Genomic DNA, 27,755 nt, shown 5'->3' with positions numbered 1-27,755 from the left:
CGGTGCGGCTTTCCGACGAAGGTGCGCCTTCCGAGACTGGGATCCTCGGGGCTTGGCCAATGGAAGAGTGACGGGTAGTAAGCATATACGACGACTGTCGTAGGTGTGGTAACACAATCGCGCAGGCTATTGTGACCATGGACGCCTAATTTTCATGTGATGAGTTTTGTATTAAGAAGATTGAGCCAGATCAATGATGACCGTTTTGATCGCAGTAAATGCTACAGTATTGCACTAGCAACTCGAGCTATGCAAAAGACCCAAACGCCTAAAATATGTCTCGATAATGCTAAAAGACGTTCAATCACTGTCATCATCAACCCTGGCGCGCTTGGCTGATCTGCCCTCCGGCTCTTGGATGCCGTAACGCTTCTCTCCTGTCTTCTCGCCCTTTTCACCACGAACTTCGTCAATCATCTGGTTGATGTTGAACGGATCGTCAGTATCCTTCTCGAATTGAACTGGTCCGTCCCGGGCTTCTTGCAGATCCGCACCCTTGAAGCCCTCCTTGGCCTTTCCAAGGACTTCGAACTTGCTCGACTTGGTGATCCGGTCGTAGGTCTGCCCTTCGTCCTCTCCGTCATCCTGCTGTACACTCGGGCGATAGATGCTACTGATAGCATCCTGAGCTGCGAAGAGAGGCTTGTCGTAGTGGTTGTCCTCGTTGAAGCCAGCGTTGAATCCGCTGGACTGGTTGAACAGCCGCGAGTCGTACATGGACTCTCCGCTCTGTGTCGGCTTTGCCAGACCGAGTGCGACCTTTTCAGAAATATCACGATTCTGCTCCCGAGCCAGCATCTGGATCTTGCGCTCGGTACCCATCCGCGACTGACGGAGTTCGCGTTGGAAGTCTTCGCGCCTCTCCTTGCGAGCGTCCATTCGCTTCCGCACTGCCTCTTCTTCTGAATCAGTGTCCGATTCGCTTTGTGACCGTCTTCGGGAGGTGTTGGCGCGCTGTTCTCGTGCCTCTTTCGCCAGGTTTCGCAGGTGCTCCTCCTTTTGTAGCTTCTCCTTCTCTGCTAATCTTTGCTGCATGATCGCACGCTGCTTAACCTCCTCTCGTGCATGTCTGTCGGCTGCCTGCAACGCTTCGCCGAATTGAGCAAACTTGTCGTTGATCGTGATGTCCTGCAAGCCGCGACCATCGGCTGCTAGACGTTTGTCTAGTGGCACTGTGTATCCCTTGGGGTTCTTCCAGTTACTGATTGGGGGTGGGATTTTCCAAAGTTCTTGGTCTTCGGCGGTCAGCTTTCGCGGCGGCGAGTGCAGGACGGGTGGAGGGGGCGATGGTGGTCCGCGAGGAATGCGCTTGTGCTTGAACTTGGGCGGCTCCATGGGATCGATCTGTCTTTGCTGGATCTTGATGATGCGCGTCTGGCCCTGAGCCTGGCCATGCTGAGCTGTGGGTGTATATCTGACGAAGGTCGGCTCGTCGTTCTTCCTGCCCTGTACGTTCTTGGGCCGTTGCGCGGCAGTCTGCCCTTGAACCAGGGCCATGAGGGCCTGCTCAGTCTTCTCCTTGGTTGCTTGGACAACCTCCGCAGAAGGACGCGACAAGTCCAGCTCGCCAGCGTCTGCCTGTTGGCGCAGAGGAATGAGGTCCTTGAAGCTGGCCTGCACAATCCTCGAATCGCCGTGTCCGCGTCGCGCGATCTCGTCGTACTTGGTCTTGCCCTCGCCGTCGACTCTCCTCACAAGCGCGTTGGATGTGGATGGTTGGCCCTTCTTTCCCATGTCGAGCGGGTACTGCGCGACGAGTACTTCCGGAAATGCGCCTCCATCGCCAAAGTCTGGTGATGTCAGTGGTTCTCCCGTGTGTCTTCCATACGTGTTTTGCTTACCTTCAGGCGCGCGGGGCCTCCAGTGCTGCCTCTGGCCATAGGGCGGCGGGCCCTTCTTCGCGACTACTTGCGCTTCATATTGCTCTGCGGTTAGCACGCGCGTGCTGTTGGTGAGCTCCTCCTCTTCGCCCGAGTATTTCGGCTTTGGCAGCGACTTGGATAGAGCTGCAACGGACATGGTCGGTGTAGGCGCGAGGGCAGATCGCGATGCTATGAGGGTTGGGTATCGCGGTTGGCACTGGTGGTGGTGATGATGTTGCTGGGCAAGATTTCATCAGACCCTCGGCGTTCTGGTTCAGCCACCGCCGAGGTCACGTGCGTGTGGCTGCCTACAACATTGGAACACAGCACGTCCACTGTCTACTCTGTTCCCTTTACGATGCAAAGCCAATCAACGAGACGAAGCGCGCAATTCCGTCTGTAATTATGAGACTTTCACTATCGATATAGAATCTGAGCCAGCGAACCTTGTATTGCGCGCGAGATTACAGTGTCTGCTACAGGAGAGAGGATGTCTGGCCTTAATCTTCACGACTCAGGCGCCGGTGAATCTTACCTGCAACTGACATGGGTAAAAGTCCCGTCCGTCGCTGCTACTCGCTTACAACCTGCCGTTGACCAGGATTGCGAATGCAGGAACAGAGTCAGTCAGCACAATGTTTTTGCAGTCACAATCGTGATCTGTTATCTCAGCGGGAGAAGCTTGGAAGTGGTTCCTGCTAACGGCCAAGCGGCGGTGTGCGTTCACCGGACGAAATGAGAGCCAGCATGCTTTTTGGGCCAGACAGCACAATGGCGAGGTAATAATCGCGCAGGTAAAGGTCAGCTTACAGGGAAAGTTAGTCGGGTAGAGGCGTCTTTGACACGCTGGTAGTCGAGAGAGGCGAGCGAGTGATGTGCGATATAGGGTGCGATATAGGTCAAGGCCAGAGCACGGCTAGTCGCTGCACATCATGCCGTTGCTAAGAGACGGTTTCGAAGGCGGCCATTCGTTCCAGAAAGGACTGTGACATCTCGTGCAGAGTGGCCCGGGACCCTAGACGCAAACGGCCAAGGTCAAGATGCTAGGGATCCCCAGCGTCGCAGCATCAACCTCTGAACTTTGAAGAGTGAATTGGCAATATTCAACGGCTCGCGCGCGGACTGTGGGTCGCAAAAGCAGCCATGACGGGCTGAGTATTCTGAAACGTTGTCCGCCATCCCTGTCTGGTGTGCCAGCGCAGGCCTGCAGCTATGCCGACCCATTCTCGGAAATCGTCTGGAGGAGCACCACAACACACCACCACCCAGCGGCGCAACTCTTTGTCGCAGAGCACGCCCCCGAGCAAGCCCACCCACGCCCGCACCAACACGGCCCCGGAGCCGCCCACGCTGTTGCGCCTGCCGTCAGTCAGCGCCGCGTCCGCCCGCCGTCCCCCAGCCTCGCACAGCGGCCATGGCATAGACAACTCGCGCGGCCCTCCCGTCACCCTCGTTACTCGCAGCCGCAGCTCGCAGAACCCCGCCGACTTTGCCTATGCGCAGCAGCAGTTCCTCCAGTCCGGCCTGGTATCCCCCACTAGCTCCCACCCAGGCACATCCCCCAGCGAAGCCCCGCGACCACCACAACAAACAAGCACCGCAGACCCGGCCACCCGCCCCCGACCCCACCCCCGACGAGCCTCGACCAGCAGTGCGAGGCCCCCGCCGCGACGAATGGCGAGCTCCACCGACGAGTCGTCCGAGTACGACTCTGGCCCCCGCAGCCGCATGGAGGACTACCACGCGGCGCATAGCGGACGGGGAGCGCCTGCGCCCGCGACGCCAGGAACAGACGGCGAGAAGGAGGACCTGTTCCTGAACATCGCCGCCGACAGTGCGCCCAAGCCGCCGCGCCCAGAGAACCCGACAGCGCGCGACCGATTGAAGGTGAGCAATGGAGCTACGGTGTGCGCATGGATGGTAGCTAACGACCCAGTCACGAGTCGCCCGCGTCAACAACCGGCAGTCGCTCCCCTCGGCCCTGCAGTCGCCCTCGCCCGTCCAGGTCCAGTCGAGCTTAGTCACACCAACCACCAGCAGGATACCCTCCAGCGCTGCCCTCGAAGCCAGGTCCAGCGGCATACGTCGGTCATCGCTCCTGCCCACTCCCTCCAGATACGAGCGGTCGCCAAACTCACCTGCACCCGAAGCCATACGGACCCGCGACCTCAACCACAAAGCCTCCTTCAGCTCCACCCGACGCGACTCGGAGCTCTCACCGCGCGACTTCCTCGCCCAGTTCTCGAACTCAACGAGACGAGGATCTCAGCCTGAGGTACATCAAACCCCGCCCAGTCGCACCCCGGTTCACCCCTACAGGCCGTCGAACCTGTCACACGAGCCGCGCACGCCGCAGGTGGAGACATCGTTTGAGGCTGGTTCGCGCGCCGACGGTACCGAGTCACATGGCTCTACAGGGCCGGCCGCGTCTGTGTGGGACGAGCTGGACGAGCTCAAGTCCAGGATACGGAAGATCGAGATGGGCGGCAAGATACCCTCGACATCGGGTGCCATTGTAAACCAAGCATCGGCTGAGCGCCCGCGGACGGCCAATACCTCTGCTACGACAGTCTCTTCTTCGCCGAATCAGCAGCGAAAGTCGAATCCGTCGCCTGCCGAGTCGACAGTCGGCACTCACACTCCCAATAACAACAAGACCCATCCTCTGTTGCGCGAAGCTCTCGGTAAAGCTAGACAGTACGTCTCCCCAACTGTCTACCGCAACCTGGAAGCGACTGCAACCGAAGCACTTGCGCTGGCAGAGATGAGCGGCAGTGCAGGGCCGCAGGGCACACTCCATTCTGCTAGCTCCATCATCAACGGCTCTGTCGTCTCAGACCGCCAGGTTCGTCGCAAAGCCGACAACCTCTGTCGCAGTCTCACCGAGCTCTGCATTGCTCTGTGCGACACCAAGACCGGTCTTGCCAGTCCAGCCTTCCGATCCAACACAGCCACACTATCACGTCGGCCGAGTGTACAGATCAATGGCGATTCACCGACTATCCGACAGAGCATCGAACCCGAAAGCAACACGTTATCTGGTGTCAGTCCTAGTAGAGCCATGTCACGCATCGAGGCTCGGAGAACCAGCATGCTTATCGATGACTCCGGCCGCAGCCAAAGAGGTGGCAGCCAGGAACCTTACGACGATAGACACACTCCGTCACGCATGCAACGAGCAGGCACCAGTCTCCACCAGACACGCAACAGTGTGGACGAAGAAGACGAAGATCCAATTTTCCGTGCGCCTTCCCGTGCGATGACCTCCATCGACTTTAGAGCCCGTCACGGTGGTCAGTCAGATCAAAAACGGTTCACCGGTGGCAGACAGTACACCTCCCGCGAACCAATGCCTGATCTACAGCCATCACCCGCTCTTCAAACCACCGCCAGTCTCCGCCGGCCTAGTGTTTCAAGTAGTACGCCCTCCAACGAGCATAGTTTGTTGTTCCGGGAAAACCAAAGCCGCTACGGTCACAACCTAGGCCGTGAAGGCTCACCAGCCAACTACGAGAAGACCCTGACGGGAGGACTACGACCAAGAGCACAATTGAGCGTCGCTCGAAACCCAAACAACAGACACTCAGTCGGTGGTGTTTCCGACATCGGGCGCAGCGTAAGCCTGGGGAGACGTTTGAGGGGAACAAGTATCGGAGAGTGAGCAAAGCAAAGCTCTCGCATTTCTTTGAGCTTGCGTTAATGTTTGACGTCACCCTCATAGTATGCCCAGTCTCCTCTTTGGTCCACGCGCAATGACCCCGCGACTCTCATATTTGAGACCGGATTCGCCATGGGCACACCAACAGAGGCGCACCATAGAACACCGAGTCAGTACAGAGATATAGGGACAGACGCGCACGGAGACATGTCAGAAGGAGTATCTGCTTTATTCAGCCTTGCAAGGCTAAGAAGTCTGTGCGATTTACCACGAAGGAGTTTCTACCAAGCATTGTGAGAGAAAGAGCGTTCTCACGACTTTGCATATTTTGCCATCAAAAGGGGCTAACTACGGAGCATTTTTTTTATCAGCGTTTCTTGCACGTAAGGGGACAAGCGTGTGGGCGCAGGATCGATTCACCGTCAGCATCTCATGATCTCTTTGTCTTTTTTTCCGTTTGCCGTTTTCGTTAGTTCCATATACCAACACCAGATCGTGTTTTTCCTTGCTACTTCTTCTTTCCATTCAGAACGTGAGTGTTGAAACTTCGTGTACATATATCAAAATCGCCTTTTCCTCTGTGAATATATACATCAGTTACGAACCCCTTTTGTGCATCTATGAAATGAAGGCTGACACAATGCTCAAGGTTACGGCTCCACCTTCGCAGACCGAACTCTAGGAACGATACGCAATGCCCACACTTTCACTGCTTCGGCGCGTCTGATATGGCCAGGCATCTGCGACCTGGAGTCATTTTGGGTGAATCCCACGAATATAATGAAGAAGGTCTACTGCAGGCTACGAATCGGACCCTCGCAGCATTGTTCATTGCTGGCTGTTAACTGGACGAGCCGTCGCTTGTCGGTAATACTGACCATTCACAAAGGCCTTGTAGTTAATTGCAAGATATATGTGGGCGGTTCCCCCATATTCTTTGGATGACCCACACCCGAACGCAGGCAACCATGGAACGAATGTGCCGTACATACCGAAATGTCTGAATCGCATGGTATTCATTTGAGTTCAGGACCCCTTCTTCTGTTCACCGCTGACTTCGCCTTATCTGAATGCCCTGGCATCCCTGAATCCGTGCTGTGAAACAATCACGCTCTTTGCGCTGGAGCAAACAGTGTTTAAGAGCGCACCGACCCGCATTCACTTTCCATGGACCTTTTTTGTTGTGGGTTTATGACGCAGCGCCGCTCACGCCGTTCTTCGAGTGCTTCTACTGCGACTCTTGACCACGACACCACCCCAGCAAATACGCCTTTTGGTCAGCCCGCAACTCGCAATCCGCACACGACCGACACAGACTTGCACTCGCCTTTGGATTCAACTGCAGCAAACTCGCCATCAAGCGCATCCGCCACCGCTTTAGCGCCTGAGCCAGCAGTGTTTGTCAATTCGCAGGCCTTCGCAAACGCCGCCGTTACGCGAATCCCCACCACTTTCAAGCGCACACACTCCCCATCGCCAAGTCGTAGCATTCCACTCAGGAAACAACGTTGCGGCGCCGTTGCGATGTCAGACGAAATTTCTGAAGAGCGCGCGCCTGCCCAGGTTGTCGCCCAGGCCGCGCCTACCGCACCGGACGAGGTGGACACACTGACAGACTCACCATCCACAGTACGGGCAGAAACTGTCAGATCCTCATCACCAGCCGAGCCGGAACCTCTTTGTTCGAATGTCGTGACTGCATCTGACGGCGATGCTAACTCTCATTCAAGCATAGGTTCACCTGCGGTCGGCATCACACCACAGACCGAGACGCAAGGTCTGGTATCCTCGCCGCCACACAGCGATGAAACTATGGCTTCACAATATCAGGACAATGCGCCTGACTCTGTGCAGTCACCGGAGGAAGAGCACGTCGACAACAACCGCCCTCCTTCCCCGCGCTCAAATCAAGACCACACCGGCGAGATGTCCACGACGCCGCCAGTCACACCGCCACACACGCCTTCCATGGACGAAGAACCCCAGTCTCCAAGTTCATCGGTATCGTCAGATTGGTGGACTGAATTAGGTGTTCCACCGCCCCCACCGAAATCCAACACGGTCATGCCGCCTGATCGAGCGGTCTCTTTTACAGACATCTCCGAATCACTCGCTAAGCGAAAGATGCAACGCAACATCTTCTCGAAGACACGTGGGTTGATAAAATATCAAGCGGCCAAGATATTCATCATCTCTTCTCGCGGTGTTCAACGTGAGAATCTGCCCACAAGGCAAACAAGACCCCCTCTGTTGAAGCGCCGCTATAGCGTCGATGTGAATACTACCACCGAATGGGAGCAAGAAACAAATCACTGGGAATTTGCATTATCTCAGGTAAACAGTCACCAGAAACCTGTCTTTAGTGGGCACTTCACTGACGTTACAAAGACATTTGACATCCCTGAGCTACCACACAAGGAGGTGGATCCGCTACCCGCTCTTACACATTGGGTGCAACTTCCTCATCCTGCCCGACATACTGCTTTCGCCTCGGTCTTCTTTGGTCAGCCTACCCACAACGGAGGAGTGTTCCTTGAGCTGGGTGATGTGACCCTTCATAACGACTCCTTCAACTATATTGGCGCTACCAACAGTCGGATATATGGTGCGGAAGTATGGATGCGTGACGAGAGTCTAGACATGGCTCTTGAAGTGCTTCGCCGCGAGTACAACGGCGACGCTCACAAAATCGGCATCGCCAACTCCACCGTGGCCCAGATTTGCTACTTCGCCCAAATGTCAGGATATACTGCGGAATACGAACAGTATAGGTTACGTTACGCTGACAAGAATTGGATCTTCATCGTCATCAACGATGGCATCGGCGGTGTCGAAAACGATGGCCACAGTGGATTACACTGGTCTCTCGCCATTCTGGATCGGATTTCCAAGAAATGCTATTATATTGATTCGCTGTTCGTCAGACTGGGATTCTATCAAGACTTAGGCCGGGATGTGTCTATGGGAATGCTCCATATTCTTGATGAAGACCCAGAGGATTGGAAGTACCTCCCACAATGGAACAGTCCCGATCAAAACACCAACAACAGGTTCAAAGAAGATGGAGGTGCATGCGGACCATTTGTATACAAAATGTGTCAGATTTCCATGGATGCAATCACGCGCCGTCATCTGGCAGGGCTGGAGACCTGCGACCTTGAACTCAAGCGCTGGTTTCCTGAACAGTTCGAGTCAGAGTTCCATTCGGAGCAGGTTCGCTATGAGATCCAGAGCAAAATCGCTCGTTGGGCACACAGAGAGTGGTCTTCAAGACTGGCGAATGACTGGGACTACGCGCTTATCCAGGGCACAGACGCCGTCCTAGATGACGGACCAGTCGTCGCATTCGAGGCCCCGGCCCCGGCTTCCAGATCACATCACTCGGGACGGAATGTCCCCAGCGGTAGCAGCTCCCGATCCCCCATCATCCTGGACGACGACGATGCGAACTACGCTGTCCACGGCAACAGGAGGGATAGCCTGGACAGCAACGTTGCGTCCGCGGGTGGTGATACGTCAGTCGTCGACCTGGGTGAGGACTCTGATAGTACCTGGATGGTGTCAGACGACGACATGAACCTGGATGACGACGACGAGGAGACCGCTGAGGTCGTCCTCGATGGCTAAATCTAGGTTGACGACTACCCTGTCCATGGGGAGGAGAGGAGCACCTAGGCATAGTGAGGCGCGGAGGCGACGTTGGCTTGGGTTTCTTTTGATAAGGGCGTTAAGTAGGCTTGTCATTGTCAAGATACCCCTTCAGTTGTAGCGAAGGAGTTTTGGTTTTTGCATAGTCTTGTTTCGCGAGAAAAATGTACTCTAAAAATAACAAAAAAAAAGGCTGTGAAGCCTGAACAAAACTTCCGTTCTGCAATATCGTGATAACCCCTTAGATGAAATTGCTGGCCTCGACATGGCACCTGCCTCCCATCACCCATCAAACCTACCCAAAGCATCCATCACGTGCAACGTCATTTCCGTACTAGCGCAATCCCCACGCGCATCGCCATCGCAATCCAGCATCGGCATTGCCAACATTCCCCAACAACCTGTTTTTCTTTCCGCCCAACCACTCCCACATGCATCTCCCAACCACCGCAGATCCAAGAATTGCGGCTGAACTCGCCATCGCAAGATCGGTTGCGCGAAACGGGTGGCGGTGGCAAAAAATGCACAACACCGCACTCAAGCGAGCCGAGGTGCGGCGATATGGTGGAAAACCGGGGATGAGGCGATGTCGTGCTGCGGATGTACCTGTCTATCTTCCTGTCGCATCACTAGAGGGAACTAAAGACCCTAGAGGCCGGGACATTTGTTGATCACCGGCGAATAATGAGAAAAAGCAAATACTGTGCTGCTGTCTTTGCGGTACGCGGTACGCGGTACGGAGAGTTTGGGAAATGGGCGAGGCCAGGCCAGGCCCTCGAACGTGAAATTGATGGGGAATGACGTAACCGCGTGATAGCGATTGCTGGACTAACTCCACCAAACCTTCTTTCCCACGGCTCTTTGCAGTGATGCATGATGACAGGAAGGTTTTTGGGTGGGTGTGCTGGGGTTAGCTTGGATCGTGGAGTTGGGCATTGTTCTTGCTGTTTGGTTGGCGTGTACCTGATCGATCACACGATAACTCACTACCACCACGATCACTACTACTGCTGCCAACTAGCACATGTGTGCATGAACCTACTTACGCATGTCGGCACGGCGCAAAACGCGTATAGTCTGTATATCGGATACGCATAATCAGACGCCGAAGTTGCCGGCTGGCGATGTGTTGATCCACGCGGGCGACTTGACGAATCAGGGGAGTTATGCGGAGTTGAAGAGGACGGTGGAGTGGCTTGAGCGGCAGGAGTTTGAGGCAAAGATTGTGGTTGCTGGTACTGTATGCCCTTGGTCTTGTTCAAGCGGTACAGATAATGGAAAAGAGAGTTGCTGATGAGATGTGACAGGGAATCACGACATTACGCTCGATCCTCCATTTTTTCGAGCAAACGAAGGGTCGTGGAAATGGCCTGCGCCGCAAGACACAGAAGCGTGTAGGAAGTTGTTGACGGAATCCAAGTCCATCGTCTACCTTGAAAATGACTATACGGAGATACGATTGAAAGAACGGGGAACGTGCTTTACCATCTTCGGGAGTCCGTGTACGCCCAAGCAGCAACTTGCAAGTTGGGCTTTTCAGTACAAACCCGACGAAGCAGAAGAAGTGTGGAAAAAGATTCCAAATGAAGTGGATATCGTAGTTACGCATACACCGCCCAAGGGGCGATGCGATGGAGTAGTAGCAGCAACAAGCGGACAGAAAGACAGAATAAGGGAAGGATGCCCAGCGTTGTTAAGAAGATTAGAGCAAGTCAGGCCGATCTTGAACATCTGCGGCCACATACACAACGGACGAGGCGTGGAGACGATACAATGGAGAGAAAGACATGCATTACTACATCACCAACCCACGCCCATGGATATCGGTACCCTAGTACCAAGCGTGCAGTTCTGGAACGACCCAGGAGCCTCCAACAAGAAACTTTCTCTAGTTGATTTGACGACGGGCATGCAGGTGAGAAGAGGGCGTGGTTCGGGCTGCGACCACCATGCGAGCTTGACACGTCAATTGCAGCCTGACTCGCGAGGGGACCGTCTGGAAGGCCAGCCTGATGCGACGTCTGCACCGGATCAGACAGGGCGTCAGCCCCCGTCCGGTGGTGGTGAGAAGCTTATCCCGACGGCACCAGCGAGCCTCACTGATGTTGCCCTGCGGGACAGCGAGGCGCTGTGGAGAGGGATTAGTGGAGGAGGACGGCGAGGGGGCGATGCAGATGAGCATCCAGATGAGAGCGATACCGGACATGGGTGTCCTGACGAGGCTACTCAGCGTCTCGCAGAACGACAGAGGGGTATGCCTCCACCAGGGACGGAAGAACGCAGCCAGACCATGGTGATCAACGCAGCGTATCTGGGTCCGAGGGTCGCTGGCAGAACGTCGGTTGCCTACAATAAGCCGATAGTCGTCGATATGGAGTTGCCTGTATGGGGCTCTTTGGGACCACGATAATGCTAGCTAATGTGGGATGACGGATCAACTGCAGCGTACCTGTCCCAAATGATCTCATTCCTAGCCAGCAAAGCACACTTGTCGAGCCAACACCTACATCATACTGCTGCTGGTTTATAGCACATTCGTGTCCTACTCAGTGCGGTGCGTGCAATGGACGAGGACCACGTAGGAGGACGTGCTTCGTGGGCTTTGTGAGCTGACCATGTCACGATTGGGCGTGACATGCAGAAGTGCCCCGCCTTACCCCCGCATAAGCGTATCTTATCGTCCTATCAAGCCACGGGCTAACGTCTGCCATCGGGACGGATCGAGTGGCAGCAAATCTATCCTCTCTCACATGGCTTGGGACGGAGAGCAAAATATTGCCTGACGGGCGACGCAACCGCCGTGCCCTGACCTGAGTTGCGACGGGCCACAGGGATGCCCCCCATCGTGCCTCGAGTGATGTGCGGAGGATGTGCATTGATGGGTGCCGAAGGCCCGGTGACTGCTACCGTCTGAGCTGGGGAACACATGTGTCTCGGACGCTGCAGAGGATGGATTGCCTGGGTGGATCTCGAATGTGACGAGTTGGCTGTCGGTGCTGGCTTTGTGCTTCACCTGTACCCTTGGGGTGCAGCTGGATTCGTCATGTCTTGCAAATGTTCATGGTGGGGTTGGTGAGCATTTCACGATTGGACAGCAGGTGTGGTCACATCGTGCTTCCACGCTTCTGGCATGGCTTCTTGGGGCTTCGGTGGTCATGCAGGCCATGCTGGGGGTTGGTCCTATCAGCAGCGGTTTTGGCGCCAGTCTCGAAACGGGCCATGTGGAGGGCGCTGGGCGTGATTGGGCTGTGTGTTTTGCAGCCGCCGTGGCCGACGACGAGACGTGCAGCGGTGCTGGTGCTCATGTGAAGCAGCGGCTTGCGCGATGCGATGCGATGGGCGTGGAGCGGGGACTAGTCAGCGTCGAGTCGAGGCTGTGACGCTCTTTTCAGCCGGCGACGAGTTTGGTACAAAGCAGACAAGTGCGAGGCACAGGGATGCCCTCGACGGCTGTCGAAGCCCTGGGGCTCTGTGCATGAGAGCCTGATATAGTCACAACTGCACCCCCAAAGCGTGCAGGCTGACTGCTCTCCAAATCCATATTACCCGTTGCACACATTGTTCTATTCTTCGAAGCCGCAATCTTATTCTTCTCCCACGATTCTTAAAGTCCACACTACGCGGTGCGATCCCGACTACCGCCCGCCGGATCCTATTGGCATTTTTTGGCACGGTTGACGGTGACGTCGCAAAGCCATCCACACCGCAACTTACGGCCTGCAAGCAGAGCCATCGCTGCCGGGCAACGAGCAGCGCAGTCGCGAGCACAACACAGCCTCACTCCTGTCCCTGACCGCCGGCCGAGCACTACAATTCCTTTGTCCAGCGTCTTTGATCCGAGTTTTTTTGTCTCTTCGCCACGTTTCCGCCATCTTCGATCCGCGCTGTCTGTGTCCCTGAGCGACCCACAATTCCTTAGGTCAGCCGATTTCAAGCAAGCCATCCTCGTCAGGCCGTGCAGGAACACCCGCACGCTCCGTCCGCTCTGCTCTCACCACGGCACATACTGCACCCGACTCTCCTTATAGGGCTCCCACACCGTCGCCTCGCCCAAAGCCCATCGCTCCTGCCCTTGCTTTTGCTGCGGCCTGCCAGACATCCGCCCAACACCGCCACAGGCTCGCTTGCTCCTCCACTCGCTGCATTGCCCGGATCCGCATGTGTCAGGCCTGAGTCGCAAGCAGTCGTTGCTGTCACACTATAAGAGCTATTCCACACCCCACACCCGCCCAGCAATCCTCTCCCCACACCGATTGCCGCCATGGACGACCCCCTCCCCGATCACTACAAGGCCCTGGGCGTCGCCAACACGGTCGACGCCGCCGTTATCAAGGCCACCTACCGCAAACTCGTCCTCAAGTGCCATCCCGACAAGGTCACCGACCCCGCGTTGAAGGAGCAGAAACAGGAGGAGTTTCACAACATCCAGCAGGCCTACGAGTGCCTCATTGACGACGAGAAGCGGAGCAAGTACGACGCGCAAATCACGCTCGACAAGCTGCGCAAGGAGAAGGCGGCGCGAGGAGGTGCGCCGCGCGACAGGACTGCACGCTTCGACGTCCCCACATCAGGCGGTGCTTCCTTTGCCGCAAACGGCCCTTCGCGATACACCACCGAGTACCGCGCTCCCAGAGCGAGCGAGGAAGACGACCGCTACCACGCACGATACCACGCCCAACCCTCAAAACCCACATCATCCTCCAGATCCACTCGCGAGAAGGAGTCCAAGAGCTCGCGACACGTCAAAGAAGACAGATCGCGCTCAGATCGCGAGAAAACGCGTGCCAAGGAGACCCGAAGCGACCGCAAGTTCACCCAAGTCGACAGTGAGTCATCGGGTGACGAGAAGGCGCGCTACGAGGCAGCCTTCAAGGCCCGCACTGAAGAGGATGCTCGGCGCAAGGCAGAAGAGCGCCGCACCTATGAAGACAACCGATATGCCGGCACCACCACCCACACTGTCCCTGCTGCACGCAAGATGAGCGTCCAGGAAGAAGAGGCGCTCCGATACCAGCACAAGTCACGCGCCCATGTCGAGGCGGATATCCTATCTTCCCGACCGTCGCCCGCCAGGGCTTCTTCGCGCGACTACTACACCTCCGACCCACCTCGGATGGTTCGACGCGACAGTGCTCGTCCCGAGCCCGTCCGCAGGTCATCTGCTCGTCCCAGCAAGGAAAGACCTTCTCTGTCCCGTCGTGACACCGACCGTACCGATCGCGGTATTCCCGAGGTTGTCGAGTGGGATGACGAGCCTCGCCGTGAGGAGAGACGGGTACCCAGCTTCAAGCACACGACCTCATCACCTGCTGAGCTCCGCGGAATGCCTCAGCGCTCGTACACCGACAGCAGGCCCGCCAGGTATGCTGAGAACACGCCTCCAGCACCTTCGCTGAGTCGATCGTCGACTATGCCTACCATCCCAAACACCTCCTCGCGCAGGAAGGAAGCCACCGCTCCTCGCCCGTCTGGTCTTCGCGAGGCCATGACTCCAGAGCAATACAACAGCAGCCCTGAGAAGTACGCCAGCCCCGAGCGAGACGCTTTCCCCAGCGTACCACCATCGTCGACCGTCAAGACATATTACTACCCCGTTCCCGGAGCTGGCGTGTCCCAAGACCCACCAACCCCCACCCCTCGCCACGTTGTTCGCGAACCCCAATCCCAACGCCAACACCGTTCAAAGTCGCCCATCGGCAAGCCCCCGATTGGCCCCAACCGTCCCGCAGAACCCACCACTGCATCATACAAGACCGTGCCCCGGCCATCGATGCCAAGCCGCACGGAGTCAAGTCGCAACATCTCGCCTGTTCGCGAAGAACGCGGCCGCTCAGGCAGACTCTACGGTGAAATCGGTAGCGAGCCCCGGCACAGGGTACGCCAGCAAAGCATCGACCAAAACGATGTCCAATACAGCCGTAGATACGGTCCCGAGGACGTCAGATGGGCACCGAGATCTGGTGATTCCGACAGAGGCTTTGCCAGTAAACCTGGTCTCAGCAGGACTGCTACGTATGTTTACTAGTAGTTCCGTCACACTCTGAACTATAAAGCGAAATACACATACGCACATACACATCGACACAGGCATCAAACTGCTCACAGGATACCCAACTCCCGGATGCTATCGGACGAAACACCGGGATCATATTTGCAATTGTTTCACAGGCGTTGAACGGTTTTTCCCATTACTATCTCCCATCTCCTTGATGTTCAGTTCCACGACCAACTACACGCAAGTGCTGCGTTTGGCGTTTCTCCGTCTCCTCGTCTTGTTTGTCAAGTCTCACACTCAACCATCTCTGTACAATTGCATATACACATCGAAATTGAAATACATTTCGATGCAGCAGCTTTTCCAATCGCTTTTCTATTGCTCCAACCCCATCGAGCAAGACGTGTATGTACGTCTTGTGATTACTTTCGTTGTATTGTATTGACACTGCTGCGCCGGGCTAGACCTGGACACATTCGCTTTTTTGGACTTATTGGTCTTTGGTATCGATACGTATACTACGCTCGCTTGGTACGAGATGAGCTGAGATGGACATGAGATGATGAGCCTGATGGGCATGGTACTTGTTTTTATTGTTTCTGTAGACGTGGAGGTCTCTTTTAGGACATACACATGTCACGCATCATCACACATAGTATATAGTTTAAAGTAGTAACTTGAATGGATTTTCAACCTGATCGAAGACTTTCTTCTCGCATATGAGTCCTGTCCACCAACGGAAATGTGTTTACGATTATCTAAACTCGCATCTGCTAGCACGAACAAAAAGCACGACTCCAATGATAATTTCCTCACTCATGTTCCACAGAGCCGCAATCTCAACCGCGCGAGCTACCCATCTCACACCGCAACTACCTTTAGCCCACCCACCAACCACTAGCTGTGTTACCAGTTCAACCCTTCCTTTTATCCCTCCGTGACCAAGAACGGCGATCTGCACAACTCTTATCTTGCAGAGATGGGTCAGATTTACATTTGTACCACTAGATGATGTAGAAGCAATGCAGGTAAGATGTATGTAAGCCTTTGGGTGTGTGTAAGGGACTAAGCAAGCGGGTGTCTTCATTAGTCAGACGAGAGATGCTACTTCAGCTGTCGCATGTTTGGTCAGCAACAAAACGGTGTTCGGTTAGACCTGCCCTGTTAATCCATCTGCCCGTGGAGGGTACGCTTGATCAGGAAGATTACCTAGTGTGGTGAGAGGCCGTATCGCCAACAAAGGACCGCATATACGACGAACACACATAAGTAAGCGGACGACCCATTGTTGAAATATGTGTTCCATTCATTTACATAGCCTTTTCCACCAGAAACCCATAGATGAATCCAGAGAGGGAAAAGGAAAAAATAGGAAAAGCCCAAGGATATGATCAATCCATCTGTCAAAATCCTTCTCTCCCTCTCTCCCACAGAACGCCTTTCGCTGGCTGAACTCGCCAAGCGAACCAGAAAATAGAAAAATCAAAACACAAAACCAAGGACGCAACCCAAGATCGCAAGTGGGTGCTTTCTGCCAGAAGACAGTCGCTTTGCATAGCTCGTAACATCGATACTGAGTGTGTAAAGTAAGGAGATGAGATAGATATACAAAGGGGCAGCGAATGTAGTAATGGTTTTGTCCAGAGGAAAAGTTGTTGTAAGGAGTGTCAGTATGTCGAGGGGATGGCGGTACTAGGGTACTAGAAACTAGAACATTACTCTGCGTAATTCAACGCGCATTAGCCCCCAACATGCGAATATGTAAAGCCGTGCTGTACGGACTTGCAAAGAAACGAAAGATTTGATCACAAAGGAAATGACTGATGACAAGGGAATACGAGATGGAGACTGCCGGACCGTTGGAATGCATCGGCTGCCAACGGTAACGGAGATGCTGCACATCCAACGTCGACTCTGCAAAGTGGGCCAATGTGACATGCAGCTGTCAGGAGTCCAAACGCTCAGTGTTGGTGGCGTCGCGAGCTCCTGTTGGCGAAGGACGATCCTTCGGAGAGAGGTCGCGTAATTTCCGACAAGGCGGCCGAAGCTACCAAATCTTGTGCGCGCGGCGTCTTCTCCGGAAGCTTCTAGATTGAGCAAGTCCACTCCGCATATTTTGAGTTTGCGTTTCGGTCTGTTTGTGCCTTTGCTCACAGTACGTCCCAGATGTTGCGAACAATGGGGTTACTGCCAGTTTGGACAGGACTCCGGGGGTCAACGGTTGCCTTTTCAGGCGTCCATTGCCGGGGTAGTGGTTCTTCCCATGCGGTATGGCCGTTTCGTCCGTCCTTGATCGTCTCGTTGGAAGAGACCGGACTCGTGTCGTCGCTAGAAGACTGGAGTTCGAAATGGAAGGGGTTCCTTGTGAACTCCTCAGCACGCGGTGACATGAGAGCATCGATGTCATCAGCAGCATGTTGAGGAGCAGAAGGTTTCGGCAGCTTCGACTGAATCTCCGTTTGTAGCTTGTGCAACTTTCGTTGTTCGCGCATGTTCGGTGATGAGAACCTAGTGCGAATGGCCTTGGCGGGAGTTGAAAGGAAGGTTTGACTAGGCGATCGGGGCGTATCCGGTGCCTTGGGGAACGCTACAGGAACAGGTTCAGCCGGGTCGATAGGGGTCAAGGCTTGTTTTTCGGGTGAATTGCTAAGGCTGTCGACGCGTGGTCCGGCGTCTTGGCTATGTTTTGGGAAGGACATGGACAGCAAGCTGGGAGCCTGGAACATGGGGTTCGTTTGCGCCGTACCGTCCAGCGATGCAAAGCCGTTGAAAGTCTGATGGGCAGGCGGTAGGATGGCTTGGAATGACGGCCGTCGATCCTCGGCTTCAGAGTCCTTGATAGCCGCTATGCTGGGCCTGTCGAACGGATTGAAGTCTGCTCTTGTTGGCGATGTCAAGCCGAATGGATCTTCATCTGCTATCCTTGGCTTCAGTGGAGTCATGTGGAATTCCGTGGCACGTGGCGACTTTAGGTCATCTTCTAGGCTTGCGTCTGTGCGACCAAAGACATCTTTAGGAAATTGCGTAGCCACTGGCGAAGTAATCTCAGGCGCGGAAGGTTCGTTGTCCAGATCGTAGCCTGCCGGCCATGGGTTGTCAAAAGAAGTCTTGACTGGCGACATGACCTCAGCATCGGATGCGTCGTAGGAGCTGAAGGAAGGGATGTTGAAACTTGCTACAGCTGGGGATCGAAGTGGCTCAAATCCTGATGGTTGTAGAGGCGCCAGGTGTCTCTCTCCTGATCCGAATGATGAGCCCTCATCGTTGCTCAGGCCCAATCGTAATGGAAGCTGACGTGAGAAGTTGGGGACAGAGGAAAGCCTGAGAGTAGGCTCGGAATAGTCTTCGCTGTCAGAAACATCTTGAGTCTGAATAGTCGGCACGTTATCGTTAGTGACGGAGAGTACAGGCACAACGTGACCTGTGGGATCGACATAGGGCGTCGTTGTCGTCGGAGAGGGCTCGGATGGGACATCAAAGTGCGCAGGGCTCGAGTCCCAGGACCGACGGAAACCGGCTGAGAAGGCTCCAGTGGGTGCCGATAGGGGACCTGGAGATATAGCCATCATGTTGCCTGTGCTTGCCCGTTGCATGCTAATGTCGCTGTCGGGTGGTAGCGGCGCTGTTCGTGGAGTGCGCGATCCCGAACCAGAGTCTCTATCGTACGAAGAGTACTTGTTGTTTCCTGTGGAGCGGGTGGAAGGAAGGCCAGCAGATCGGCGTCCATACCCTTGGTTGTGATATGAGCGGCTTTCGTTTTGTCTTAACAAGCTGTTGCGGAACTCTTGCAATTGCATGATGAGGTTCATGTTCGGTCCGATCCACTTGCTTCGCTTCTTCGCCTTGTCGTACGCTTCTTGCACACTCATCTGCGGGTCCTTGTACAGGCCGTAGGCAACGATCAAACTGGCAGAACGACTGACACCACATTGGCAATGGATGAGTACGCGCTTCCCACGCTGAACCCTCTCGTCTATCATCCTGACCAGCTTGTGAAGGTCGGGAACGATGTCTGTGTTGTGCTCCCAGGGCATGTGGATGTACTCTGGTGTCTTGTATGTCTTGCCCTCGATCACAACCTCGCGCGGCTGTATGGTTTGCATGACCGGCGTGGCTTTGGGTGTGGTTGGCGAGCCATCGTCCATACCGAATGATTGCTTTGGTCGCTGTCCAAGGGTAGCAAAATCAACATTCTCCGCTGGTGGGCCATCTATGCGCCTGGCATCAATGTCTTTTTGTGACTCCACCGTTGGCGTGGTGAATGGGTTCTTCACTTCGCTCGCGACATTGATAATGACATCGAAAGTCGTGGCCTGGATAGCAGTTGGCTCAAAGTAGAGGAACACGCCAGACTCATAGATACAGATGGGGCCGTTGGGATAGGCAGCCGGCTTCTCCTCTCGTGACTGGGGAACATCGAAGTTGGGTTCCTGGTCTTCCTCCTCCTCCATTTCAAAGGGGACTTCGCTAAGGCCACTTTGCTTAGGTGCGACAGGTCGTAGAGGAGGCAATTGCATACCACCCATTGGATTCGTACTCGGTGAACATAATGGTAGCGAAGGAGATGACTGGAAGTGGCGAAGCGGTGGGCGATTGAAGGACGGTGTTGAGGGTATGAGCAACCGTACTGGCTTACTCTCGTTGCTGCCAGGCGTTGAAATTGTTAAGCTCAAGTTGGACGGTCGACGCTTCGGGGGTGTCGGTGGTTTGATAAACAACGGAGATGGCGGTGCCGAGCTGTTCTTCTCTTTGGGAGCAACTGCTATGGGAGCTGGGGTGTGCGCGCGCAAGTTGCTGAGCGAAGACGCTGTGTTGATACCAAGGTTCTTGAGATTCCGAGGCTTCTTTGCAGGTGTCGTGGGACGCTGCAATTCGAAGAATGGGCCGGCAGACGGTTCCCCGACAGGTGCTTCTGCTCGTCTTGACCTGAAGTCGGCAACGAAAGACGAGGGCGTGATTGTCTTTGCGAGGGGCGATTCGGGAGACACGCCTGGAGAGGGGTCTGTCACCGAGGACGAGTCCATGGTTGATATGGTTGTGGTCGGAGAGTTGTCGGAAGAGCCCGTCGACGTACTGTCGCGACTTTCGCTGTGGATGTGGAAGGAGGAGAAGGGTGTGCCCGAGTTGGTGTTGGGGCTCGTGGCAGGACGTGCTACATTCCCGCCATTTTGGCCCTTGCTGTGGTGATCTCCTCCAAATACGGCGCCGAATGAGGGCATGGGCATGAATGAGCGCGCGCTCGTCTGAACCATGCTGGGACTTGTGGATGTTGCCAAACGTGGGCAGTGGTTGCGGGTGCTACTGGGCCAACGTGGAGCTCGCGTGGAGGTGGTGGGTGAAGGAAGGCAGTGGGTGAAGGACTGCTCGAGTTTCTTGGAAGGGAAAGAAGAATTAGGTGTGTAGAAAGCCCTTTTCAGAGTCAGAGTGTCAGCATCATGGGATATTGTGGGCGAGGCAGACATGGCAGGCGCATGTGTTTCGAAACGAGGGCGGCGGGACGGGGGAGTGGGGTATGGAGGCTGGAGACAGGTTGAGAAGCTGTTCCCAGACTCGAAGATTGGTGGTAGAGTGCACATGGTCGAGCAGGTAACGGTTGACAGGTGACAGGTGCCCGTACACTGCCTCGACTACAGTCATGCTCGCGCAGACAGACAACGGGGCACAGGAATGCGGAGTTGGGACACGAAAAGAAGATGCGGCTTACCTGGGTGCCAACAGCAGTGGGGAGGGGCGCTGGCGTGGTGAATTGGAGCGAGAATACCAGATCCTCTACTAAGCGCCTGGGGGAAGGAGCGACTGGGCCGGCGATGCGCCTATGCCTGAGGAGATGCGGCGTAGTGGGTAGAAAGGGCAGGAGCGGGCGACGCAGCGGGTGCGGGTGGTGCGGGCGGCGGTGGTGAGGAAGGCGCGGTCGAGGGTGGGTGCCGCGCTCACGATGAGGGTCTGTTGCGACGCACTCTGGACGATGGGGAGGGTCGAGGGCAGAGTGGTGACCAGCTTGGGCAGTGCGGACGAGGGAAGCCGGTCGATCGCAGAGCCGCTGCCGCCTGGATGTGGGAGGAGGGGGTCGTGGTAGGCGAGGCGAGCACGCTGTGTGTCGTGATTGAGGCGGCGTGAATGCGTCTTGTCGATGGATGGGGGAGACGAACTGCGAGCTGCGCTAGTGGCTCTGTGGAAGCGCCGACGTTCCAGGAATAGCAACCGCCGCCGGTGCGCTACGAGGCAGCTGCGACCACTAGGACACTAGCATGTCAGACCCATGAGCGTCTTGGGACCATACTACACAAACGCGCCAGTCCACTCAACCACCGCGCCTTACAGCCTGTCTACCGTACCGCGGCCGATCTTGGTTCGCAGCGTACGCGTAGCCGTCATTTCCCTCGCCTAGCAAACAAATACTCGCCATCGCCGCTCCACAGGAGACTGCTCTCGACGAACTGCCCTTCTGCCCTTGTTCCCCGGACCTGGCGAACCTGGCGAGCCTAGAGTAGGCCCCCTGGAGGCCGCATCCTGAAGACGGGAAGGCCCAGACGAGATACCTCGGAAAGAGGTTGGGGTCCGCGCCATATTGCAGACACCCCAGACAGTATGTAATCCGTCCCGTCTCCGGCCTCGACGCGCTCGAGATGAATTACTCGTCGTCCAGGTCGTCGTTGTTGTCAGCGCTCACCACCGCCGGGACACCCTGGCCTCGCTTCGCATGCCACAGCCATCGTTTCGACTCTCGCTGCGTGCAAGACTGCGACTGCGACTGACTTCATCGCGGCCTTCTGAGGCACAAAACAGTCGGAGCAAATATCTGCAACGTGAAACGCACCGTGGGAACTTATCGACCCACCTGTTGGCGGGGTGAGTTTTTGCGTCTCCGTCATGTGAGGATTACCACGCGTTTCATCTCTCTGCCGTCAGTTTCGCAATCCTAAACTCTCCCACAGCATTTGTGGACCTTTTTCCCGTATGACTGCCAGGCAGAGCCGCAGTCCTTGCAGCACCTGCCGAAACGTATTTCCACCTCTGCCGCCGCCTGTGCCCTGAATGTTGGTAATTTGTTCTTTCTGTTACGCAAAGCCCCGATTCGGCGAGCCCACACCAAATGCGTTTCAGCATCTTTTAACACCGGCAGAATCCGTCCTAAAAAGCAACGCGACACCGATTCGGGTACCCATGCGAAGATCCAACGACTCAGGACAGTCCGCCTCATCTTCCTGGGCACGTGCTCTTGAGATCGGGATAGGTCGACTGAGCGACTCATTGGTAGTTTCCATACTTATCAACTTGCAACGTGGAGATCAGAGCCCAACTCTTCGCTACCAACTAGACGGGTCTCCCGACTGAGTCGTCATTGGGAAGTGTTCTGGCCTCCCAACACAAGGCCCCAATAAGGCCCGAGTCTCTTTGCCGGCCCTGACGCTACACGCAGTGAGTCGTAGCAGCTGTGACAGAACAGTCTGGTTCTCCCGCTATTAGGGTGATTTGGACCAAGCAGCATTCTTTTCGAGATAAAAGATAAGGGGTGATGTATCACGGGCCTCAGTAAGGTTCAAATGTTTGCGATCGTGCTGGCGGTCCGAGAACCTAATCCTCTGCGACGACGTCGACCAGCAAGCAGGGACGTGCTCTGTACATTTCACGGTCGACCTGATCATAGGTTTGGTTGTGCGTGAAGTCTCAACATACTCAAATGAGGTTCATGCGCCCCTGTGGCCTATGTGCCGTGGTACCTGTATTGTAGCACGTCACCACGACACACTGCGCGCATGTCATAGCTTTTTCGGACTTGCGTCCGACTTCATAACATGGAACGCTATGCTCGCTCACAAGAACGGGCAACGTACCTTTGTGTCCAGCTGTAGTCACAACTTTGACATAGGCGCTTTGCACATCTCAGCTGGATTAGAACACTGCCAGAGACATATGTAACAGGTTGTGGGTGCTGCATGAGAATAGGATGTGACTGTGTCAGAAGCTACAAGTTGCTGTCCATTCTTGCCGAGTCACGCTGTTCCCCAAGCATACTTGAAAGTATGACGGAAGGATAATGCGCTCATCTGTAGATGTGATTAGACTGCACTCTCTGGTCAGAAACTTCGATGTATTAGTATTGCAAATTGACTCATCCCACAAGCTAAGAGTTCATTCAATGGAAGGCAAGTTATGTATTACTTGCAGCCTCTACATATGCAAAAGACGAGATCTTATGTCTGGCTTCTTCATAGTCAGTACCTGACATGGTCGTAGTAATGGTGAGCTCAGCATGGCTACGTTCGCCTTCATTCGCGAAGAAATTGGGGTAGAAACGTCCAAAGCCATCATCGCGTTCTCCATACAGTATAGCTCAATGTTCAGAAGATTTTGATAGCCTTCGCAAAACTCCAGGCAAAAGTGCATGTTCTGTTGTTCAGCGTGCAGATGCGCTCATCAATGACCACCACTAACGCCAAGCCAAAGCGGGCTAGCGCCGCCCACCATGCGAAATTCAAGCGAGCCCGAAGAACTCGAAAGTCGAGAGCCTCTTCTTTTTGCGACAACTAACCACCAGGTCAATCACAACAGCGATCATGTCGAGGCCAACCGTCACCGTCGTCTCCGCCAAGGGCGAGGTCACCAAGGACACCGTCCCCGTGCCCAATGTCTTCAAGGTCAGTTCCGCCGCAATTCGAACTTCGCGATACGATGCAAACCACAACCGGAGGGACTGAGGGCTGCAACGGCAGCTGGAGGAGTGTAGACATGGGAAGAACACTGAAAGAGCGGGTACATGAGTGTCAGCGGAGAATGCTCGCATTGAGCTGGAATACGCAGAGTTCTTCCCATGGTGCGGCCTCATGAGAGGGTAGCGAAAGCCGCACTTTTCTGGCTCGTCTGCTTCTCTCAGTCTCTTGGATATGGCTCTGCAACGCATTCGGACACGCTTCAGGTATTTTGGCCAATGCTAACAACTCTTCCAGGCACCCATCCGCCCTGACATCGTCCACGCGGTGCACACTGGCATGAACAAGAATCGCCGCCAGCCATACGCTGTGTAAGCCTACCTCGCGCGCTCCACAACCACACAGTCTAACAACAAGCAGCTCCGAGAAGGCTGGTCACCAGACTTCTGCCGAGTCCTGGGGTACCGGTCGCGCTGTGGCCCGTATTCCCCGTGTCTCTGGTGGAGGTACTCACCGTGCCGGTCAGGCTGCGTTCGGTAACATGTGCCGCTCCGGTCGCATGTTCGCTCCCACCAAAGTCTGGCGCAAGTGGCACCAGAAGATCAACCTGAACCAGAAGCGTTTCGCTACCGCGTCTGCGCTCGCTGCTTCAGGAAGCCCTGCTCTTCTCCTTGCCCGCGGTCACGCCATCAGCACCGTCCCTGAGGTTCCTCTCGTCATCTCATCGACTGCTTTCGCCGATGCCGCCATCAAGAAGACCTCCGCCGCTGTCGCTCTGCTGAAGGCTGTCGGTGCTGGTGCCGATGTCGAGAAGGCCCGCAACACACGCAAGGTCCGCGCTGGTAAGGGTAAGCTCCGTGGCCGCCGTCACACTCAGCGCCGCGGACCCCTCGTCATCTACAACCCCGAGGAGGATGGCAAGGAGCTCGTCCTTGCTTTCCGCAACATCCCAGGTGTCGAGACCTCATCCGTCTACTCCCTGAACCTCCTCCAGCTCGCCCCTGGTGGCCACCTCGGTCGCTTCATCGTCTGGACCTCATCCGCTTTCAGCGCTCTCGACAAGGTCTACGGATCCACTGCTGAGCCCTCAGCGCTCAAGAAGGACTACCTCCTGCCCTCCACCATGATGAGCCAGCCCGACCTCAGCAAGATCATCAACTCCAGCGACGTCCAGAAGGTCCTCCGCCCCGTCCGTGGCGGAGCCGTCTCCAAGCGTGGTGTCGTACAAAAGAAGAACCCGCTCAAGAACTTCCAGGTGCAGCTCCGCCTCAACCCATACGCTGCTACTTTCTCCAAGGAGAAGCTCGGCCAGAAGAAGCTCGAGCAGGGCAAGCCCGAGTATGCCACCGAGACCTTCCACGAGCTTATGCACGAGAACTAGATGGTTGTTGGTTAGCGTTATGATTTCCTAAGGTGTTCTCTCTTCGGCTGGGATGGACTGGAATGATGAATAGCTATGACAAATGTAGCTCTTCACAAAATGCCTCTTGAGAAGGTTTCACTTCCACTCCTATTTATGGCCATTGAATCAGGCGTTGCATTCATGAAGTTCGTCCACATGTTGCGGATAGATGTTCGTAGTAATGTGGTATTGCATGATCGTCAGCGTTGCACTGACTCTGAGATCTCTTCCAAGTGTACTCTCATACTAGCAATACATTTCCCAAACGCCGTCGCTATGCTTCAAAGTTGCCCTCTTCGCAAGAACAAGACCTCACTTGAACAGCCGCCTTCCACCCGTCCTGCCCATAGTCCTCTCCACACCCTCCAGACTCATGCCCGCGAATCCAGCACCCCCACCATCCCGATCCCTCTTGTACCTCCTCAACGCCTCTCTCAGGTGTGCTGGTGTAAGCGGTCCCTTATCACACGCCTTCAGCCTATCCTGCAAACTAGCATCCTTCTCTACCTCCTTCCACAGACTCTCCGTGCGATCAACCTGCGTAGGATACCAGCCCGCACTCGTAATATCGGAATTAGTCGGCCTATTCCTATCATCCTTGATATGAGCACTAGGTCTGACCAGACTCTGACTTAGGATGGGGCCTGGCAGGTTGGGGTTGGGGAGGTGAGTGCGGACGGCGGACCATTCGTCGCGGACGGTTAGGGCGCGGTCGATGAGCTCGCCGATGAAGGTTTTGGAGTAGGAGGTTACGGCGATGATGATGGGTTGGGGTACGGATTGGGAGAGGGTTTGGTTGACGAGTTTGCGGACGGTTTCCCGCTTAAGGCGGATGCGGCGGTAGGTTGCGTAGCGGTCCATTTGCGCGGGTGTCATGAAGTCTTCTAGCATGCTGTTGGATCACATTATATCAGTAAACCGGTCTCTGGAAGAAAATAGCAGCGAGTATAGAGAAAGGACGTACCGTTCGTATTCCTTTTCTTGCTTCCTGCGTGCTTCAACACTCATGCCGCCTTCGATTTCCATGCCCATTTCCTCGCCCATCTCGTCGTCGTCGTCATCTTCTGCTTCTTCTCCGCCGTCGCCATCTTCGTCTTCGCCTCCGATTGCGCTTCGTCCGTCGGCGCCCTTGCCGCCTCTTGCGCTTGAGCCCGCGACACTGCCTCCGTCTCCGCCCTTCTTCCGTCGCTTCTTCCCTCCTACGCCGTTAACGACGGATGTGGTGATGTTACTTTCCACGGACGGTGAACGCGAGAATTGGCGCGGGGAGCCACCGACTGATTCGGCATCTGGGGAGAAGGCGTTGCGTAGATTGGAGGGTTTGCGCTTTTTAGTGGGCGCGCCGGAGTGAGAGGATATGCTGCCGCGCTTGCGACTGCCGGGGACGTTGAGCTGGGGGATGTGTGGTGGTGAAGCCATGGTCGCGCGATCAACAAGAGTACCGGCCTCTTGTGCTGGCGTCGTAGTAATGGGGGGTGGTTGGGTGGGAAGGCTAACTTCTGCGGGTTGGATAATGGAATGGGCCCTGGGGAAGTCGCGATCTCCGCCAAGCAAAATGATGGAGTGTCGACTAGCGCGTTTTGTGCTCGGAAAGCGCGACCGGGTGATTTCGTCATCGACACTCGGGAGATGGATACTTGCGCCTGTTGCTCTCATTCAGCGTCTGCGCTCTCGACTTTCACCATGTAAAACGAGATAACAGCAGGCGATCTGCCATTAATACCAATTCACACGCATAACGTTTGCCATCTTCACTTTGCGTCCTATACCCGCACACAGCCCAGCGTGCCTCAAAGATGCCATCCTACGAAGAATCCTACGGCCAGCAAGCCGCCCAAGCAGCAGGCACAGGCGCAACCGACACCGATGGCGCCGTGCAAGCACCACCCGACGCAAGATCTACCTCTGACCTCCCACCTGCCGCCCTCGACCTAGCAGCGCGCCTCTTCGACCTCGCCCGTAGCGGGGACACATCGACCCTCTCGCAATACGTCAGCGCCGGCATCCCCAAGAACCTCACCAACTCATCCGGCGACACACTTCTCATGCTGGCGTCCTACCATGGCAAGGCTGAGACTGCGAAGATGCTGCTGGATAACGGCGCGGATGCGAATGTGCTGAATGGGAGGGGCCAGAGTCCTATTGCGGGGGCAGTGTTCAAAGGGTACGATGATGTTGTCAGAGTGTTGTATGAAGGGGGAGCAGACGTAGAAAAGGGACAGCCAAATGCTGTGGATTGCGCGAGGATGTTCAAGAGAGGGAATTGCTTGAAGCTGTTTGGTGTCGAAGAAGGAGAAGGGACTGTGGTGGATGTGGATGCACATGCTGTGTCATAGTGGAGACCCCGCAGTGTTGACGATCTGAAGTAGGCTTGCTCACTCGTTCAGGACTGGCACAACGATAGCTTGAGGGTATAAATATATTACTCCAGAAGTCGAATACTAAACTCACGCTATCGAACCCAACGCAAAGTCTGGCAGTCTGATCCACCCGAAATAACCTTCCTACAAATCATGGTATCATATCATCGTACTCCGCC

General features: G+C 55.4%; 8 protein-coding genes across 8 annotated transcripts; 5 read left to right on the top strand and 3 right to left on the bottom strand.

Annotated features, from left to right (window-relative positions):
- Window positions 1-300: 300 nt before the first annotated feature.
- PRP45 (mRNA splicing protein) lies at window positions 301-2,019 on the bottom strand (the record flags this gene model as incomplete). Its single annotated transcript, XM_049389275.1, has 1 exon — window positions 301-2,019. The coding sequence occupies one exon, from the start codon at window positions 2,017-2,019 to the stop codon at window positions 301-303; it is 1,719 nt and encodes a 572-aa protein (XP_049242984.1).
- Window positions 2,020-3,536: 1,517 nt separating this feature from the next.
- On the top strand, window positions 3,537-5,523 carry J4E84_006686 (uncharacterized protein; the record flags this gene model as incomplete). Its single annotated transcript, XM_049389274.1, has 2 exons — window positions 3,537-3,749; window positions 3,799-5,523. The coding sequence occupies 2 exons, from the start codon at window positions 3,537-3,539 to the stop codon at window positions 5,521-5,523; spliced, it is 1,938 nt and encodes a 645-aa protein (XP_049242983.1).
- A 1,521-nt stretch (window positions 5,524-7,044) lies between these two features.
- J4E84_006685 (uncharacterized protein) lies at window positions 7,045-9,147 on the top strand (the record flags this gene model as incomplete). Its single annotated transcript, XM_049389273.1, has 1 exon — window positions 7,045-9,147. One exon carries the CDS (start codon window positions 7,045-7,047, stop codon window positions 9,145-9,147), a length of 2,103 nt encoding a protein of 700 aa, XP_049242982.1.
- A 4,282-nt stretch (window positions 9,148-13,429) lies between these two features.
- Window positions 13,430-15,193, top strand: J4E84_006684 (uncharacterized protein; the record flags this gene model as incomplete). Its single annotated transcript, XM_049389272.1, has 1 exon — window positions 13,430-15,193. One exon carries the CDS (start codon window positions 13,430-13,432, stop codon window positions 15,191-15,193), a length of 1,764 nt encoding a protein of 587 aa, XP_049242981.1.
- A 2,120-nt stretch (window positions 15,194-17,313) lies between these two features.
- Window positions 17,314-20,415, bottom strand: J4E84_006683 (uncharacterized protein; the record flags this gene model as incomplete). The annotated part of the gene is made up of 1 exon (XM_049389271.1): window positions 17,314-20,415. One exon carries the CDS (start codon window positions 20,413-20,415, stop codon window positions 17,314-17,316), a length of 3,102 nt encoding a protein of 1,033 aa, XP_049242980.1.
- Window positions 20,416-23,721: 3,306 nt separating this feature from the next.
- Window positions 23,722-25,195, top strand: J4E84_006682 (uncharacterized protein; the record flags this gene model as incomplete). The annotated part of the gene is made up of 3 exons (XM_049389270.1): window positions 23,722-23,802; window positions 24,112-24,185; window positions 24,235-25,195. 3 exons carry the CDS (start codon window positions 23,722-23,724, stop codon window positions 25,193-25,195), a joined length of 1,116 nt encoding a protein of 371 aa, XP_049242979.1.
- Window positions 25,196-25,528: 333 nt separating this feature from the next.
- On the bottom strand, window positions 25,529-26,635 carry J4E84_006681 (uncharacterized protein; the record flags this gene model as incomplete). Its single annotated transcript, XM_049389269.1, has 2 exons — window positions 25,529-26,108; window positions 26,181-26,635. The coding sequence occupies 2 exons, from the start codon at window positions 26,633-26,635 to the stop codon at window positions 25,529-25,531; spliced, it is 1,035 nt and encodes a 344-aa protein (XP_049242978.1).
- A 377-nt stretch (window positions 26,636-27,012) lies between these two features.
- On the top strand, window positions 27,013-27,552 carry J4E84_006680 (uncharacterized protein; the record flags this gene model as incomplete). Its single annotated transcript, XM_049389268.1, has 1 exon — window positions 27,013-27,552. One exon carries the CDS (start codon window positions 27,013-27,015, stop codon window positions 27,550-27,552), a length of 540 nt encoding a protein of 179 aa, XP_049242977.1.
- Between the last annotated feature and the right edge of the window lie 203 nt (window positions 27,553-27,755).

The sequence above is a fragment of the Alternaria hordeiaustralica genome, assembly GCF_023758085.1.
Source record: "Alternaria hordeiaustralica strain BMP 2776 chromosome Unknown scaffold_13, whole genome shotgun sequence".
In the NCBI taxonomy this organism is placed as follows: domain Eukaryota; kingdom Fungi; phylum Ascomycota; class Dothideomycetes; order Pleosporales; family Pleosporaceae; genus Alternaria; species Alternaria hordeiaustralica.
Note: the sequence above shows the minus strand (reverse complement) of the source record. Positions and strands in the feature narration are given on the sequence as shown.